This window comes from Oncorhynchus kisutch, linkage group LG15 (genome assembly GCF_002021735.2).
Source record: "Oncorhynchus kisutch isolate 150728-3 linkage group LG15, Okis_V2, whole genome shotgun sequence".
Lineage (NCBI taxonomy): Eukaryota > Metazoa > Chordata > Actinopteri > Salmoniformes > Salmonidae > Oncorhynchus > Oncorhynchus kisutch.
In genome coordinates this window covers 64667710-64688062 of record NC_034188.2, presented here as the reverse complement: position 1 = coordinate 64688062, position 20353 = coordinate 64667710, and the positions used below count along the sequence as shown (strand labels likewise).

Below are 20353 nucleotides of genomic sequence, written 5' to 3'. Positions count from 1 at the left end.
ACGCGGACGCCTGTCCAGTATCAGTAGTTTCAGTTAGAAGCTTGGTCCCCCCCCAAAATGGATAGATGTGCATAAGTATCTAGGCTTTACACCCTTTCTCTCGCACACACCCACACATACTATTTCATATGAAATGTCTCCGATGGGCTTAATATTAGAAAGTGTAACTGTAAACCTGACGTTCTCGTGCTGTAACATGGCTGTACAACATTATAGAACAAGTAAATCAGGTCAAATGTAACAGGTACATCGCTTGGTTCACTGCAGCAACAGTTGGTCCATTTCCACTACACAGATTTACAATCTCGCATTTCAAAAATCCATGACAACACATTATAAATAGGAACCTTTATTCCAATAGTACAACCCATACATCATTACTATACACACACTCTTGTGTGTTCAGATTAGAATTCAATAGCAGCTTCAAGGGCCAGGCACATCAGGAACACAACAGTAGTAAGAGCCAAACAGAATCTAGCTACTGCCCTCAGGGAAGAAAGCTCAACCCATAACATTAAAGGTGCTACACAGAACATCTCCCCTATGTGGAAGCTAGGAGAATTGCAACAGCACTAGGCTGCATTCAAAACAAATGTACCATCTCCCCCACAACATGGAGACACACGCTTGAGCCTTTTACTTTCGGTTTTGGTCCACCAGCTTTAAACAGCTGTAAAAACATTTTTTTGTTATTAAAACGATATTTCACAGCAATTTAGATGGTACAATGATTCCCTCCACTATTCAGTGCTTGTTTTTCTCACAAACTGAAAATGAGCGAATCGTGTAGAAGTTTAGCAACCAGGAAATTAGAGACATTTTTACATTGGCTGCTTGACCCGATTTCCACACAGGCAAAGTCAAAACAGCTTTCCCATTTTGACAGATGCCACTCTGGCGGTAGAAATCAATAGGTGTTTATAACAGCACTGGCGGGCAGGTAAGTAATACTGTGAAACACTTATCATTCCTCTAGTACTGCAGATATATTATGGCAATTTTCTGAATGACAATGCAAAAAAAAAAAAAAAAAGGTGTAGCGCCTTTAAGGCTACATAACCCCTATAAATAAGAGTACTTCTATGACTTAACCTTTCCATCGCTTACTGAATGCAGCTAGTTGTGAGACATCAGTTTGCATTGTTTTGTGTCTGATCATATGCATTACCTATGGCACCCGTGTGGAAAAACATATGGCTTCAGGATGCAGTGTTCAAATAAATAAATGAGCTAGGAACTAAATTAGTGTAGGGCATTTGTCACGTAGAAACAACGAAAGAAACGTAGTCCAAAGACCATAGTTACAGCCCAGTGCCACACACCTATGAAACTCTGCTTAACACTATTCATAGTTATTATGCTTTAAAAGGAGGACTTTCACTTAGCAATTTAACAATGGCCTTAAATGAAAACATATGCAGAAACAATTTTCGATATAGGATGCGACACCATGCACTGTTTAAGGAAATCCGGCATGGTGTAAAAAGTCAACATTTAAGGTAGAAGGTAACTAATATAACATTTAAGGCTTTTTCCCCCAAGAGTTATCAGGGAGGAGGAAAGAGTAAGCCAAATTAAACTGAGGAAAAACGCAGCATGCTAGACCCATAGAAATATCATTACTTAGACGTAATTATATTTCTATGGCTAGACCCATCGACAAGCATGAGGAGGTAACCTGCATTTAAAATAACTGGACTGAACCTCGGTTCTCCTTTCTAGGTAGTAGAGACAATACAGTTAGGGTTAGGCTAGCAAGTGAATGAAAAGAGGTATCCCAACAAGCAAGCTAGATCTGTTTTCTGAAGCGAACCAGCTTCTGTTAGCGTCACATTCAAGCTCAGTCTTTAGCCGTACTACGACAGTGGATATTGCTCATACACCTGCCACTAATTCTAGCAGGCTTGTAACTGCACGTTGCACATGGCTAGTCGAATGCCATACTTTTCATTAAGACTCAGTTGACCAACGTTAACTCGCTAACTCTTCAAACCTGCTTCGTAGGATACCCCTCAGCTTACCAGAACCCCCAAACAGGTAAAGATCCACAAGGAATCCATTCACTTGTTTACAGTAGTATAGTGGTGAAACAAATAAATATTTTAACTCTCCGGTATGTTCGGTTGTACTTGCACACTTGCAAGTGATCAATTTGGTCTAAGCAAACACAGACCATTCCTTTCAAGATCAGGGGATTGATCCTACTGGGTTCACATTATTCAAAAGACAATGTTTTTCCCAAAGGGAGGTTTTGTTCCTTTTGTAAATGTTTACCATGACATTTCGATTCTCTAAGTCCTCATACTGAAAGCGTCACTGGAGAAATTCAAGTAGAGACAATTTAATTTGAGTAAAAGAACAAGGTAGGGATAAAAAAAAACTAAAAACTACTTCAAAAGAAATCCGTCTTAAGGTCTTATCACACACAAGAGGGCAGGACAAAATGGTTGTAGCAGTACCTTACTCTATATTGGGAGAGATTGAAGTAAGAATATACTCAGACATGAACCTGATTCATATTAGCATACAAAAATACCCATTCATATGTAAACATAGGCCAAGAAATAACACCCCATTTTCAGCCGCTGCATTGGCAGCTATTAGGCCACTAATGTTGTAAAAGGGCGTGGTTGGTTCCATGACAACCTGGGGATAACTATGGTAATTATTATGTGGAAAGGAAGTAGCCCTACTAGGTTCTTTACTTAGTCCTAGATCACAATAGAGTATTCCAGAAAATACTACAAGAAGCAGATGTCCATGTTGTTGTATGAGTAAGTATTCTTCATCATTAGAATAACAATCAAGAGCCCTTCATCTGGCACTAAGGTTTAACAGATACCTTTAAGGGCTAAGGACCTACTTTTAAAACACATAAGTCAGCGATTAAAAATTGAGAGCAGGAGCAACCGACTAGGGAGAACATTCAATTGATCACTTGCAAGAACTCTACAACATGTGGACACCTGATTATAATCTTGAATCATTCACCAACCATGACACACAACTGGTGAAGTGAAGACCGCCATCTATCTATCTATAATCTTGAATCATTCACCAACCATGACACACAACTGGTGAGGTGAAGACTGCTATCTATCTATAGCCTGGGTGATGAGCGGGGATATTTCTACCGTTGCCTAGCTCTGGGCCCTGGGCTAGAGCTCTACCCATGGGGGGCCTATGCATCTTCCCCATGGCACCTGGGTTATGCTGGAATGCCTGGAAATCCCCAGCCAGGTAATCAGACACGTTCTGCTTCATCAGCTTAGTCTGACCCGAACCTGGGAACCCGGGTCTGGCTCCTGGTCGGTACTGTGATCCTGGTGTACTGCAGTCTATGGAGGCCCCTGACGGGCCCCCCTGGAAGGCCAAATCCAGAGGGCCAAGACCATCACTTTTGCCTGCTTGTAGGACACTGCCCCATGGAGCCTGCAGGTAGCACCCGTTGGTGTAGCTGGGCATGGTGCCACCCGGTGGGCCGGTTACGGAGGGCGAGGGGGTTGTCTTGTCTGATGGGTGTTTAAGGTAGAAGGCTTGTGGCTGCGAGGCCAGCAGCACGTGGGGATAGTTGAGGGTCTTGGCAGGGAAGACAGGCCCAGAGGGGATTTCTCTCCTGGGGTTCTTGCTGGGGTTGGTTCCCTCGGGCAGGTGCTGCATGTGAGCCAGCTGGTGCTGGTTCCAGGAGTGTTGCTGTTGGAGTTGCTGCTGATGAACCTGTTGGAGCTGCTGTACCTGATTATGTTGTTGCTGCTGGTGAACCTGTTGGAGCTGCTGTAACTGCTGCTTTACATCAGTGTGGAAAGCAGGTGGCAACCTGTTCATGACATCTATGTTGGGCTGTAGGCCACCAGCAGGGCCCTGGGACTCTTCAGGGGCCTTCTCTGTGGGGCCCAGCAGGCAGGAGGGAAGGAGGTCCAGATTGTGGGGTGTGTTGACCCTGGAGCTGGCATTGATGAGAAGGTTACGGCTGATGGGGCTGGGGTTGGCAATCTGGCCCTCACACACCGAGGTGGCACCCATTCCGGCCCGAGCCTGACAGAACTGGTTGATCTGGTGCATGATGCTGCTCAGGTCTGTGCCCGGCCGTTTGTGGTGCAGGCAGGCCGCCATGGATAGCGGGATGGTGGAGGTAGATACAGTTACGTTTGGCGGGACGTCTGCGTCTGGCAGCTTCCTGGGGCCGTAGGGGGGGCCTGGCTGGGGCTGCAGGGCAGAGGGCGGGCCAGGGCCGGCACCGGAGGTCTGGGGGAACTGCTGAGATGGGGGGAGGCCCTGGGAATGTTGCAGACTGGGTGGAGGCTGGGACTGGGCTACGTCAGGCTGGTGCCGGAGGCCCTGGGGGAGAGGCTGTGACAGGCTCTGGGGGTGCTGCATGCCCTGGGAATGTTGCAGACTAGGTGGAGGCTGGGCCTGGGCTAAGTCAGGCAGGTGTCGGAGACCTTGAGCCTGAGCCACAGCCTGCTGTACTAAAGCTTGTTGGTGAGGAAGAGTCTGGTGCTGCAGCGTCTGAGGATGAAAAAGATGCTGCTGCTGTAAGGTTTGTGGCCGAGTCTGATTTTGCTGTCGTAAAGTCTGCGTGTGAGGCAGACTTTGCTGCCGCTGGATATTCTGGGGGTGCGCCAGATTCTGCTGTTGCTGCTGTACAGTTTGCAGCTGGGACAAGCTTGGTTGCCGCTGTAAAGTTTGAGGGTGGGCCATGCTCTGTTGCTGTAAAGTTTTAGGTTGAGGAATATTCTGTGGCTGTGAAGTCACACGATGAGCCATGTTGTGCTGCTGCACAGCATGCTGTGGATGTGGGTGGGAGACGCCCTGTTTCTGGTTCAATGCCTGGTGTTGGGTTTGGGACATGCCCTGGAGGTGGGGGACAGGCTCGGGGAGATTTAAAGAGCTTTGAGCGACGTGCGACCTGCTGTGGAGGTTCATGGCTGCTTTGGGAAGCAGATGGGCTTGGCTGCCGTCTGTGTCTTTGAGGGCGCTTTTCCCGGTCGTGCGGAGGACGGCTAGGAGGCCCGCTCTGGTGCTGCTGACCTGAGACTGGTAGGGGCTGTGGCGCTGGCTGGACGTGTCCAACCCGTTCACTGTGCGGCGGATGTGCTTTCTCTGAGGTACTTTGACACTGTTGGGGAAGATCTTTATGGTCAGAGGCTTGTTGGCGACTTTCTTAGCAAAGGCATCTAATTCTGCTGGGGTTGGATAGTTGGCAGATCTCATCTTCTGTGTAGTGTCCCCTAGGATGGAAAGAAGGACAGAGAGAGACAGAACAAGGAATTTTTGCATAACCAAAGTTTCTTCATTCAACTAGTGACTGGAAAGGATTTACAACTCATTAAGTAGAAATATGAATAGGAAACTGATTTTAGATTTCTATGAAACTATAGTATTCAATTCTATCAGATAAAAACACTTACATTGCTGAAGTCCAGTGTTCATCTGCGTGTGGGAGAGAAATCGGGTTGTAGGGTCACCTGATGATGCTGGCAGACAGGCCAGCATGTCACACTTCCACTAATGCAACATGGGAAACACTCTCCTCACCATGCTGAGAGAGAGACGCCACATTGACCATGTAAAATGACTCAGCCATAAGGCTATTTATTTCCTGTACATTGTAACCTTTCTAAAATGGCAGTCAGTTGGTAATCAGCCCGCATTTGTGCCTCAGCCTTTTACAGCAAACACCCTGCCTGCCGCTAGACAGACAGAGCAGGGGGCTTAAGATGGAGACGCCTTTTCTCCTTTCCCAGGGCACAGCAGGACATACTGCATGATGGCTACTGGCTAGAGAACCTCAAGCTGGCTCCACCAATCTCTGTGTCTGCATCCCAAATTACACCCTGTATAGTGTACTACTACTGACCAGGGCCCATAGAGTGGTGAGGAGCTCCACAGACCCTTAGCCTCCAGAAGTAATTTAGCCATTGCGATGGGTAGAGTTGATATTTTGTCAAGTTTTCTTGAGTCAATTAACTCAACATTATCAATGAGTAATCCAGTAAAGTCAGATTTAATCAACAACTACAATAGTCAGTTGAAAAAAGGTTAAGGGTACAAGACCGTGTACATATGGAAAAATCCCTACATATCCCATCAAGCCAAGCGGGGAGAGGCTGCCTGTTGTCACAGTTCCAAGACCAGTCAGATACTTCCAGCTAACCTTATGCCAATGAAGATGGTGGATCTCAAAACTGAACTTGGATCAGAGTTAAGTAGCAATGATATCCTACGCCAACTGTCGTCTTACGACATACCTTGAAACGGTCATGACTTTTCAACAAAATACAATTTAAGTTTCTTTCCAGCAAATGACTTAGTTACATGATTGTATAACTAGCAAAGGAGTTTTGAAGTTGAGAGTACAGAATATGAAGTTTGGTAATGAGGTTGAAAACTAGCATAGTTCAGTTAGCCAGCTGGTTTAAATCAAATTTTATTGGTCACAGACATATTTAGATGTTATTGCGGGTGTACCGAAATGTTTGTTTAGCCAGGGAAAATGAGCTCAGGTCTAGTGCTTATGTGCAGCTCAGTTGGTAGAGCATGGCACTTGCAACCCCAGGGTTGTGGGTTCGATTCCTATTTATCTAACCAAGTCAGTTAAGAACACATTTTTACTAACAATGACTGCCTAATCCGGCCAATCCCTAATGATGCTGGGCCAATAGTGGGTGACCAGTATGAAAATGTATGCACTCACTACTGTAAGTCAATCTGGATCAGAGTCTGCTAAATGACTATAATGTAAATGCTTTACAATACTAAGCGATGCAGGACAGATGTTTAAAGTATGTAATGGTGCTTTAACGTCACACAGAACACCCTTCGGTTCTGGAACAAAGCTAAATTTGTCAGAACCCAGAAGTCCCAATGACTCAAGAATGCAAAGTCTTACACTGTAGCTGATTAGTGTCCAGCTGACCAGTTTTTGAAAAGGATGGAGCTAGTTACAATAAATATACTCAGACAGTCTGATGACTAGGTCTACCATAAATGTTATTGCATCATTGCGTAAATATCAATAAGTCATTCAACGTTGGCTCTGGCCTGGGTAGGGTTTCTCTGATCTAGAATGCGAGGACATTAATATAACTAGTTATGAACAAAGACCTTAAATACAAACTAGCTGGTGTCATCGTTGAGTAGCATTGTCGTCTAGTTGTCAATAGACCACTTAAAATGTAAATGAGCGCTAACTATTTAGCTACACAATATTAGCGTGCCAAAAAGTACTTACATTTTTCCAAACAAACTACATAACACAGGCATTGTAGTTCTAATCAGTAACGTTGCTTAGGCTAACGTACTGTTTACACGATAGGTTAACCATTAAGTTAGTCAGTTGATAAGAAGCAAGCAATATAGCGAGCAAACAAGCTAGTGTTAAATACATCGAGTCATAGCACCACAAAGCATTGAACACTTCTTTGTGCTGCTAGCGATCAGCTAGGTTAACTAGCTAACGTTAGCCAGCTATCATAACCGGCGTCTGATAGCTACTGAAGTAAACATTTTGCAAAAGGAAACGCTGGAAAGTCATTATACGCAAAATACATTCTCCCCGCGAAATCAAGAGAAAGTTATTTGAGAAAACATTCTTGCGAGATGATCGAACATCGATATTTTGGTTATGACGTTAGCTCACCGATGCTTTTTTAGCTGCTTGCTTTCTGCAACAGAAACTTTGAGAAGGCATGCGCATTAGGCACCCGGAGTTCTAGGACCTTTATTCGGTATATTTTAGGTGTGCATACTGAATGCCTGACTAATTTTCCTTGGTGATCAGACAAAAGATGGAAGTGCTGAGATTCTTCATGCAAGAGGTTTTAAAAACGATTTATGATAAGGATTGATTGAATGAATGACAGACCTTGGCTCAAGTTAGTCTTGCTAGAATGCAATACTTTACTAACTGGTTTTACATGCCATGAATGTGTCAGCCAGCTTTGATCATACTGTTCACCCCAGACCATATATCAATATCTATGATGTACACCCACCCTGTTGTCTACTGAATTATTACATTGCCATTAGAAAAACAGCACAACTATTTGTTGTAATTTTATTAGAATGACAGATGAAGACAAATATGGTAATTTTATATAATGTTACAGATGAATAACATTCACACATGTAGGATCACTTGTGTCCTGTTGAGAAAAAACATATACATTACCACAAAACTGGTGGCATAAGTACATGCACTGTGAATGATTATCTCTACATTTGACACAACAGTAAAGTGATGATTCTCACACAAAAATGACAAAAGCACATTTCCAAATTACCTCTGGATCAAACATACAATATCTTCAGTGGTTTGTCAACAAATTGTATGCTTAGCCAGAACAATGCATTTGGATGTGAAGCCACAATGCAACTCAAAAATCTAAATTACAGCTGCTACACAACTGACACATTTTCACAGTATTAGAAAAATTACATTGGCAATGAGTCAAATCAATGAGGGCAGCAAAAAATAAACATTACAGTTTCACAGTCCTTCATAGTAGTAACTTTCATTTGACTTATTACAAAGAATGTTACAATATGTCTGGGAGGGGGAAAGGACAACTTTTTTCCAATTGGACATTGTTTGAGAACTGATGTTCTTTACAAAAAAAGCACTGAGCAAGTTAGAATCTGTCTACTTACATGACAGCTGGACTTTTCCCATCTTGGTTTGCCATTTCCCATGATCTTATGTTAAATAGTGCAAGTCACCAAATCAGTGATGATGGCATCCACATATATTAAAAATGAACAAGACCTACCATTTCCCCATCCTTGTACAAAGGGCTACTCTCCACCTTGTTTAAGATTATAACGTAAATAGTGATACTAAACAATAAGAAAGTTAGTCTACCTCCACAAAAAAGCCAATATAATCAGATTGTGATTATCCGTCTTGGAATGAGCTCAACAAACAGATCATAAACATGGAGGTAATGTGGAATGACAATAGTATAACAGCACATACACCCATTTTCACAATTATATTTCATTAAAAGCAAGATAAATTACTAAATACATTGAATAGCATTGTCTGAACAGGAGTGATATCTTTCTCTGACAAGTGTATGATATACAAAGTTATCTTTAGCAAAAATTACATTGTGCACAGAACCTGAAGGGCTGTCTTACATGGTTTAACATTGACATATTACTATATAAAACTGCAACCCCCCCCCCCCCCCCCCCAAAAAAAAAACAAGTGTCTGTCAATGTTATAGTCAAGTCACACTAATCAAATGAAACATGAAATTAAGAAATCAACAGAATGAACAAACTCATTTTTTAAACATATCCCAGCTCATGTTTTTAAAAATTTATATATATAAAAAAAATGATAATGTATAATAAAAAATGATAAAAAAATGATAAGGTGCAATGATTAGTATTTGGCTATGAGTAACACCATTTTACTTCTTGACTCAAAAACCCTTCAATATTTCACATACTGAACCTTCTCCAGGGCAAAGAGATCTCTCAATAAATTACCCTGGATCATAGCATCCCACAAAGTTCATAATCTCTCCCTCAAACTTCAAGTCAATTCAGTACTTCAACTTACTTTGAGCCAAATTAGAAACATGCATCGTAGCCAAAGAAATAAAGGTCTGGCAATCAGGTTTCTGTGATTAGTAAAATAAATAAAAAAGGCCATTATTGTTGCTATAAATTAAAGTGGTGGAATAATGTACTAAACATATTTTTTACAACATACAACTAAATGAAAACACATGATTGCTTGTTGAGTGGGAAGAATTCCCAGTTACTCAGAGTTTTGTAGTAGAAGCCTAAATAAATTTGAGGATAGTAAGCACCTTATTTTATGTAGCACTTCATACAACTTGTCACCTGATTGCAAAGACCCATAACTCATCATAAAGGATACAAATGAAATCAGTTAAATTAAAAGTTATATACATTAGAGTACAGTAACTTCCATAACCTATACAATAATCACGCGATAGCAAGAATGGATAATGATTCAGTAATCATGAAGTGTATAATTGGCAAGGTGAGTACACCATTGGAAGAAAATCACTGAGGTTGCTCTTAACAGCTAACTGTTCACTGAAATTACATGGTAAGGTAGAGACTAGAGAGGTATACAAGTTAAACAAAAAAAGGCTCAGTTCATGCTAAATGATAACAATGCATCCCATGTGATCTACTGATTGTAAAAGGCTTCCATGATTAAAAAAGTAGTGAACTCGAAGATACATAGAGCATATAAAGGAGCAGCAGTACATGCAGATATTCTGGTCCTGTAGAAATTAAGGCACCAGAGGTTAAAAAAAATTCCACTTCATATAAAAAAAAATATATACAGTGGGGAGAACCATTATTTGATACACTGCAGATTTTGCAGGTTTTCGAACTTACAAAGCATGCAGAGGTCTGCAATTTTTTTAATCATAGGTACACTTCAACTGTGTGAGACAGAATCTAAAAAAACAATCCAGAAAATCCCATTGTATGATTTATAGGTAATTAATTAGCATTTTATTGCATGACATAAGTATTTGATCACCTACCAACCAGTAAGAATTCCAGCTCTCACAGACCTGTTCTTTTTTTTAGGAAGCCCTCCTGTTCTCCACTCATTACCTGTATTAACTGCACCTGTCCACACACTCAATCAAACAGACTCCAACCTCTCCACAATGGCCAAGACCAGAGAGCTCTGGAAGGACATCAGGGATAAAATTGTAGACCTGTACAAGGCTGGGATGGGCTACAGGACAATAGGCAAGCAGCTTGGTGAGAAGGCAACAATTGTTGGCGCAATTATTAGAAAATGGAAGTTCAAGATGACGGTCAATCACCATTGGTCTGGGGCTCCATGCAAGATCTCACCTCGTCTCGTGGGGCATCAATGATCATGAGGAAGGTGAGGGATCAGCCCAGAACTACACGGCAGGACCTGGTCAATGACCTGGAGAGAGCTGGGACCACAGTCTCAAAGAAAACCATTAGTAACACACTACGCCGTCATGGATTAAAATCCTGCAGCGCACGCAAGGTCCCACCGCTCAAGCCAGCGCATGTCCAGGCCCGTCTGAAGTTTGCCAATGACCATCTGGATGATCCAGAGGAAGAATGGGAGAAGGTCATGTGGTCTGATGAGACAAAAAGAGAGCTTTTTGGTCAAAACTCCACTCCCCGTGTTTGGAGGAAGAAGAAGGATGAGTACAACCCCAAGAACACCATCCCAACCGTGAAGCATGGAGGTGGAAACATCATTCTTTGGGGATGCTTTTCTGCAAAGGGGACAGGACGACTGCACCGTATTGAGGGGAGGATGGATGGGGCCATGTATTGCGAGATCCTGGTCAACAACCTCCTTCCCTCAGTAAGAGTATTGAAGATGGGTCGTGGCTGGGTCTTCCAGCATGACAACGACCCAAAACACACAGCCAGGGCAACTAAGGAGTGGCTCCGTAAGAAGCATCAAGGTCCTGGAGTGGCCTAGCCAGTCTCCAGACCTGAACCCAATAGAAAATCTTTGGAGGGAGCTGAAAGTCCGTATTGCCCAGGGACAGCCCCGAAACCTGAAGGATCTGGAGAAGGTCTGTATGGAGGAGTGGGCCAAAATCCCTGCTGCAGTGTGTGCAAACCTGGTCAAGCACTACAGGAAACATATGATCTCTGTAATTGCAAACAAAGGTTTCTGTACCAAATATTAAGTTCTGCTTTTCTGATGTATCAAATACTTATGTCATGCAATAAAATTCTAATGAATTACTTAAAAATCATACAATGTGATTTTCTGGATTTTTGTTTTAGATTCCATCTCTCACAGTTGAAGTGTACCTATGATAAAAATTACAGACCTCTACATGCTTTGTAAGTAGGAAAACCTGCAAAATCGGCAGTGTATCAAATACTTGTTATCCCCACTGTGTGTGTGTGTGTGTATATATATATAATTTTAAGTGTATTGAAGGCAGTCTATGGGAGTGCATAAAACAGATATCGGAGTAGAAGGGAGAGTGTTTTCAGGCCTGAGCATAGGTCATCTTCTGCAGTAGTGGGATCTGTTGAGTAGAAAACAAAAACAATTTAGGTTAGAAAAAAATATTGTATTCTAAGGTTTAATTTCAATATTTCTGAAAAAATTGCATGTAGGCTGGAAAATTCAACAGCACCATTAGGATCCTATGCAACATATTAGCCAATTCATAGAATTACTAGAACAGACATTACCACTCTATTCAAGTCAACGTTCCATGATAGGTGGACCATCTGGCAGCAATAATGAGTGTAATTCTATTTCTATAGACACACTAATATATGTTTCACATACAATTTTCACCATAGACCACACCCCTAATTACCTTTGATAGGTCAATTCCAGTGAGGGCGTTGACGGACACTGGAAGTTCAGCCAGGAGGCGATTCACTTCCCCAGTCACACGGTTGCCCTTCCCGCTCAGGATGACTATCTCATTGGTCCTGGCCAGCGGTGCCGCCACCTTGGCTGCAATCTAGGAAGACACGGGCACATTGAGATGTTTTTTAAATGTATTGTGCTCACATCACATCACAAGACACATAATGTCATATTACATCAACTGATGTAAACCTCTGGTTGAACAAATCACTTGTGAGTCACTTTAAAATGGTGTAATCTGCCACTTGTACTACCACCTCCAACACTGGCTGACAAAGATACTGTAGATAACTACTGGTGGGTTATGACTGATACTACTGTACTTTATCCAGTCAGAAAGAAACAAACATATAAAAGTCAAACACTGGCTTGTCATTATTACAGTGACGAGATTAACTGTTTATTACTGCTTTATTAATATTCAATGTGACTAGGTTTACCTGGGGGCATGATAATGAGTGTGTCTATCAATGTTGTGTTCAAGACCACCTAAAGCGAGACTGATTCAAGACCAAGACCGGAGCAAATCGAGTCAGAGCCAAGACCGAGACCGGGAGAGGGACAAGGGGTCCGAGACCGAGTCAAAGACAGACCAGAAAAATGTCAAATTCAAAACCACCATGTGTCAAATCACCACCATAATAAGAGTTAAAAATGTCCAGTATTTCTGTGTTCATATTTCAGAACATATGGATTCTTTGGACATTCAGAATACTGAAAAAATGCATGCTGATGGAAAATATAGCGACTCTACAAATTATTACTAACCCAAACACAGTGGGGAACAACGGGCCTTCTACACCTTCAGAGAAGGGCTAAGAATTTATAAAATAATGATTATAATACAATAATGATAATTATATAACTATCTTCAATGATGTTCTGATTTAATCTCTTCAGTTTTTGTTGGAAAGGGTTAACACTGAAGGGGAAAAAAATCCAATCAGTCTTTAACTTCACTGATCTCTAGGGAGCTAAATCTAGCTAGCTACAAATCAGCCATTGGATAGGCTAAATAAAGGTGTCTGGGATTCAACTGTATTAGGACAAAATTTGGAGTGACAGTGGAATCAACCAATCACATTTTGACTTAATGGGTAGGACTGTTTTTACAAAAACATATGGAAACTTCTGCCTTCTTGCAGGCCAACTGGTCACTGCTCAATAGTGAGCTGTAGTTTTCCCACGGTCTAGCTAGATGAAGTTTGATTTGAACAAAAGCTATTTGTCACATGCGCAGAATACAACAGGTGTAGTAGACCTTACTGTAAAACGCTTACTTACAAGCCCTTAACCAACAGTGCAGTTCAAAAAAGAGTTAAGAAAATATTTACCAAATAAACGAAAGTAAAAAAAGAAACAAAGTTGCAATAACAAGGTTATATACAGGGGGTACCGAGTCAATGTGTGAGGGTACAGGTTAGTCAAGGTAATTTGTACATGTTTTTGAAAAGAAAGCAATTTTTGTCCTTTAAAATAACATCAAATTGATCAGATATGACGGTAGGGGCGGCAGGTAGCCTAATGGTTAGAGCGTTGGGCCAGTAACCAAAAAGTGTTATGGACAGATTAATCTAAGTTTGAGGTGTTCAGATCACAAAGAACATTCGTGAGATGCAGAACAGATGCTGGAGGAGCGCTTGACGCCATCTGTCAAGCACGGTGGAGACAATGTGATGTTCTGGGGGTGCTTTGGTGGTGGTAAAGTGGGAGATTTGCACAGGGTAAAAAGGATCTTGAAGAAGGAAGGCTATTATTCCATTTTGCAATGCCATGCCATACCCTGTGGACAGCGCTTAAATGGATCCAATTTACTCCTACAACAGGACAATGACCCAAAACACAGCTCCAAACTATGCAATAACTATTTAGGGAAGAAGCAGCCCGGGTGGCCATTTGATTAATTGTTGATTAATTGCAGTCTATGGCTTGGGGGTAGAAGATGTTAAGGAGCCTTTTGGTCTTAGACTTGGTGCTACGGTACTGCTTGCCGTGTGGTAGCAGAGAGAACAGTCTATGACTTGGGTGACTGGAGACTTTGACAACAATTTGTGGGTCTTTCCTCTGATATCGCCTAGTATATAGGTCCTGGATGGCAGGAAGCTTGGCTTTGAGTACACGTCCTGGTAATCCGTCTCCCTCCGGTGCCATTTCAAAAGTCGGCTAGTTTGCAGCGGCTGCAGTAGGTGTTATCAAAAAGTATGTTGCTAATTTGTTAGCTTCTCCCTTTTCAATAATAACTTTCAAGAAGAATTACGTTTCAAATCATCATCATCTGGTGAGTTGAACTGTGTTTTTTTTTATTGCAGCGCACTTGCGGTTAGCCATCCCTTTGAAAAGAACGTGTGTGAAACCGTGTTGCATTTTAAGTGGAACTGAAAGCAGTTTAGCAAAATGAAATCTGATGAAAATGTGTTCATACACACACCCAGAAAGAATGAAACTTTTTTTATGACAAGCGACCGCTTAGATATGATCATTTTCACGTTTTCATGAATTCTTAGAATGTTTGGGAATTACATATACTAAGGCAGTTGTGAAAATTCTATAGTACTATAGAGTGGGAAAGAGGCCTTGCGTTTGGACTATTAATAGACACTGCAGTAGATAAAACTGAATAAAAATATCTGTCCTGTCCAGAACCGGAGTCTACACAGACCAGTGCGCTATAGCCAATCAGAGCTACTGAAGGCCTTCATACAAACAAGCCATCACAAGGGCCTGCCTTTATTCATTTTGAACTGGACTGTGTTTACAGGCAGTTGCAACAGCACAACTTTAGATCATTAGAAAGCATTCACCAAAAGCCAAAATACACCTGAATGGATTTCTGAAAATATGTAAACACCACAGGAGTCCTCTTACATCTGGCAACTTTACAGTCCTATTGAGCGTTCTTGACTAACTATTAATTGTTTTTGCCTACTTTTACTGACACCTGTCATATCAGTTGTTCTGTGCTCTGGCACACTCAGACCAGAGTGCTCTGAAATCAGAGTAAACAACCAGTGTGAATTTGCCAAATCAAGAGATATGCTAACTGGATAACAGTCGTTCAAGTTTTTGCTAGCTAACCAAATGACACCTGCATCTCTAGCTGTGTATAGCCACTGAAAAATTATGAGTGGAAAAAGTCGGTCACTCCCACTCCAATGGCATAACATCCTCCTAGCTGCAAGCTTTTAGCTTGCTACATAAATAGATATGCTAGCCTATTAGCCACATTGACTGACTTTTGATCATTGCCCTTGCTAGGTTGATTGTATTGATATTCCTAGCCTTAGTTACATTTGTCCGAATGGAGGCAGCAAACAATGTACTAGGCCAGCTGTGATTTACAACCAGATAATATTTTTCGTACTAACAAGACATGTATTGGTGAATTATATTAATCATGCATTGAACTGCATCCATCTATTCTGCCAACAATGCCTTAGTGTACGTCATGGGAAGTTGGGTCAAATATAGCATTTTAAAAACCTTGTATGTAGTTGGTTTTGTAGCATAAAACTGAGAATTTGATATTTTGGACTAATATTATTGTCTGTTTTATATCTGCAAAGTAGTTAAAACACTCAATTCCACTTTCAACTTTATGTCACTGGTTACTTTGTGTGCTAAATGTGAAATGTATTATGCAATGGGAAGTAATAGTTACACATTTAAATTGGGAAAAACTTAATGGTATTGTATTCTTATGATTGGGACCTGCTGGCTTATGTCTGAGTTTACGGACTGCTTATCCTTTAACTTCTTTGGGACTGGGGGGCATGGAATATGCATATAATTTGTAGATTTGGATAGAAAACACTGAAGTTTCTAAAACTGTTTGAATGATGTCTGAGTATAACAGAACTCATATGGCAGGCAAAAACCTGAGAAAAAATCCAACCAGGAAGTGGGAAATCTGAGGTTTGTAGTTTTTCAAGTCATTGTCTATCGAATATACAGTGTCTATGGGGTCATATTGCACTTCCTAAGGCTTCCACTAAATGTCAACAGTCTTTAGAACCATGTTTGAGGTTTCTACTGTGAAGGAGGGGGGAATGATAGCTGATTGAGTCAGGTGTCTGGCAGAGTGCCATGAGCTCAGTCTCGCACACTCCCGTGAGAGTTAGCTGCGTTCCATTGCATGTCTACAGACAAAGGAATTCTCCGGTTGAAACATTATTGAAGATGTATGATAAAAACATCCTAAAGATGGATTCTATACTTCGTTTGACATGTTTCTACGAACTGTAATATGACCTTTCGTCAGAACTGTCGCCTGGACTTGCCCGCGCCTCCTGAATTTGGATTTGTGTACTAAACGCGCAAACAAAAAGGAGGTATTTGGACATAAATTATGGACTTTATCGAACAAAACAAACATTTGTGGAACTGGGATTCCTGGGAGTGCATTCTGATGAAGATCAAAAGTAAGTGAATATTTATAATGCTATTTCTGTCTTCTGTTGACTCCACAACATGGCGGGTATCTGCATTGCTTGTTTTTGTGTCTGAGCTCCGTACTCAGATTATTGCATGGTTTGCTTTTTCCGTAAAGTTTTTTTGAAATCTGACACAGCGGTTGCATTAACTTTTTATGGCTGCAGGGGCAGTATTGAGTAGCTTGGATGAAAAGGTGTCCATTGTAAACGGCAGGGTAGCCTAGTGGTTAGAGTGTTGGTCTAGTAACCGGAAGGTTGCAAGTTCAAACTGCTGACAAGGTACAAATCTGTCGTTCTGCCCCTGAACAGGCAGTTAACCCACTGTTCCTAGGCCGTCATTGAAAATAAGAATTTGTTCTTAACTGACTTGCCTAGTTAAATAAAGGTAAAATAAACTGCCAGCTCCTCAGTCTCAGTTGCTAATATATGCATATTATTATTAGTATGGGATAGAAAACACTCTGAAGTTTCTAAAACTGTTTGAATTATGTCTGTGAGTATAACAGAACTCATATTGCAGGCAAAAACCTGAGAAGTTCCCCTTCCTGTTTGGATTTTTTTCTGGGGGTGGCAGATTTTCAACCTAGATCTCATTGAAATTACAGTGAGATATGGATGAGTTTTCACTTCCTACGCCTTCCACTAGATGTCAACAGTCAATAGAACTTTGTGTGATGACTAATGTGAAGGGGGGTCGAATGAGACAGGAAATAGTCACCACTGCCACGAGTTGACCATGCTTTCACTATGCGCGTTCACAAGGGAAGGACCTGCGTTCCACCGCTCATTTGAAGTCATAATTCTCCAGTTGGATCGTTATTCAAGATGTATGTAAACAATATTCTAAAGACTGATTCAGTACATCGTTTGACATGTTTCTACTGACTTACGGAACTTTTGGACATTTTGTCGCATTATAGTGACTTTGGAATTGTTTACCAAACACGCTAACCAGAGTAGCTAATTGGACATAAATAACGGACATTATTGAACAAATCAAGCATTTATTGTTGACCTGGGATTCCTAGGACTGCATTCTGATGAAGTTCATCAAAGGTAAGGAAACATTTATCATGTATTTTCTGGTTTCTGTTGTTCTGAGCGCCGTCTCAGATTATTGCATGCGTTTCTTTTTCCGTAATAAAAAAAAAAAATCTGACACAGCGGTTGCATTAAGGAGAGGTATATCTATAATTCCATGTGTATAACTTGTATTATCATCTACATTTATGATGAGTATTTCTGTTGAATGATGTGGCTATGCAAAATCACTGGATGTTTTTGGAACTAATTGAATGGAATGCTCCAATGTAAACTCAGATTTTCTGATATAAATATGAACTTTATCAAACAAAACATGCATGTATTGTGTAACATGAAGTCCTATGAGTGTCATCTGATGAAGATTATCAAAGGTTAGTGATTCATTTTATCTCTATATGTGCTTTTTCTCTCTCTCTCTCTTTGGCTGGTAAAATTGGCTGTGTATTTTAGTGAGTTGTTGGTGAGCTAACAATCGTTTGTGGTGCTTTCCCCATAAATCCTATTTGAAATCGGACACTGTGGTGGGATTAACAACAAGACTACCTTGAAAACGATATAAGATAGATGTATGTTAAAGGAATTTTAATTATGAGATTTCTGTTCTTTTGAATATGGCGCCCTGTACTATAACTGGTTGTTGTTAAATCGCTCCTGGTAACGGGATCTCAGCCAGAAGAAGTTAAGGACATGTGGATCTAAAATTCCATGCATATCACTTGTATCTTTTAGCAATGTTTATTATGAGTACTTCTGTAAATTGATGTGGCTCTCTGCAAAATCACTGGATGCTTTGGAACTACTGAACATAACGCACCAATGTAAACTGAGATTTTTGGATAGAAATATTAACTTTATCAAACAAAACATACATGTATTGTGTAACATGAAGTCCTATGAGTGTCATCTGATGAAGATCAAAGGTTGGTGATTAATTATCTCTATTTCAGATTTTTGTGACTCCTCTCTTTGGCTGGAAAAATGGCTGTGTTTTTCTGTGACTAGGTGCTGACCTTACATAATCGTTTGGTGTGCTTTCGTGGTGTAAATGGTGTAAAATAGTTGGTATGCTTGAGGAATTTTAATTACGGGATTTCTGTGGGTTTTGAATTTGGCGCCCTGCAATTTCACTGGCTGTTGGTGAGGTGGGATGCTACAGTCCCACATATCCCAGAGAGGTTAACTTCTTGGATATAGGGGGCGCTCTTTTAATTTTTGGATAGAAAAACGTTCCCGTTTTAAACAAGATATTTTGTCACGAAAAGATGCTCGACTATGCATATAATTGACAGCTTTGGAAAGAGAACACTCTGACGTTTCCAAAACTGCAAAGATATTGTCTGTGAGTGCCACAGAACTGATGCTACAGCGAAACCAAGATGACATTTCAAACAGGAAGTGCCCCAGATTTTGAAGGTGCTGTGTTCCAATGTCTCCTTATATGGCTGTGAATGGGCCACGAATGAGCTTACACTTTCTGTCGTTTCACCAAGGTGTCTGCAGTATTGTGACATATTTGTAGGCATATCATTGGAAGATTGACCATTTTAAAATACATCTACCAGGTGCTCGCTTGGTGTCCTCCATCGCAATTATTGCGTAATCTCCAGCTGCATGTATTTTTCCGTTTGCTTCCGAGGAGAAACCCAACTGCCACGAATGATTTATCATCGAATATGTGAAAAACACCTTGAGGATTGATTCTAAACAACATTTGCCATGTTTCTGTCGATATTATGGAGTTAATTTGGAAAAAGGTTTGGCGTTGTAATGACTGAATTTTCTGGGTTTTTTCTTAGCCAAACGTGATGAACAAAACGGAGCGATTTCTCCTACACAAATAATATTTTTGGAAAAAATGAACATTTGCTATCTAACTGAGAGTCTCCTCATTGAAAACATCCAAAGTTCTTCAAAGGTAAATGACTTTATTTGAATGCTTTTCTTGTTTTTGTGAAAATGTTGCCTGCTGAATGCTAGGCTTAATGCTATGCTAGCTATCAATACTATTACACAAATGCTTGTGTAGCTATGGTTGAAAAGCATATTTTGAAAATCTGAGATGACAGTGTTGATAACAAAAGGCTAAGCTTGTGAGTGAATATATTTATTTCATTTAATTAGCGATTTTCATGAATAGTTAACGTTGCGTTATGGTAATGAGTGGTATGGTATGATATGATTACGCTCCCGGATACGAGATTGCTCGACGCAAGAAGTTAACATCATGCTGTGTGTGACTGCTGTCTTTCCATCGTCCCTATGCAATGGTGTAGTGGTGCCTGGAGAAGTGGATATACTCTAATTTTGCCAAAGAAGTTCCCAAACAGCCTGCCCAGTGAAGGAAAGGCACCCTGTGTGAAAAATCCTGTGTTTTTTTTATGAGTTTTGCCATAGATTTTTCAGAATTGCACTCTCAAAATCACACTTTTTTTAAATAGAAAAAAAAAAGACAGTCCACAACCATGTTTAAACCACA

General features: G+C 41.0%; 2 protein-coding genes across 3 annotated transcripts in view; both read right to left on the bottom strand.

Moving 5' to 3' along the window:
- Positions 1-331: 331 nt before the first annotated feature.
- On the bottom strand, positions 332-7720 carry LOC109905686 (protein FAM222B-like). 2 transcript variants are annotated; one of them, XM_020503205.2, is made up of 3 exons: positions 7646-7720; positions 5415-5545; positions 332-5234 (listed from the first exon to the last, which is right to left on the bottom strand). In XM_020503205.2, exons 2-3 carry the CDS (start codon positions 5497-5499, stop codon positions 3100-3102), a joined length of 2220 nt encoding a protein of 739 aa, XP_020358794.1. In that variant the 5' UTR covers positions 5500-5545; positions 7646-7720; the 3' UTR covers positions 332-3099. The 2 variants fall into 2 exon arrangements, with proteins under 2 accessions (XP_020358794.1, XP_020358795.1); XM_020503206.2 differs by lacking the exon at positions 7646-7720 and having other exon boundaries at positions 5415-7639.
- A 328-nt stretch (positions 7721-8048) lies between these two features.
- The window catches only part of flot2b (flotillin 2b), a 31620-nt gene continuing 19315 nt past the window's right edge, over positions 8049-20353 (bottom strand). Inside the window, exons 10-11 of the mRNA XM_020503204.2 lie at positions 12348-12497; positions 8049-12047 (exon numbers count right to left, since the gene is read on the bottom strand). Of these exons, the coding sequence (XP_020358793.1) occupies positions 12009-12047; positions 12348-12497 (189 nt within the window). The 3' untranslated portion in view covers positions 8049-12008. The remainder of the gene's footprint in view (positions 12048-12347; positions 12498-20353) is intronic.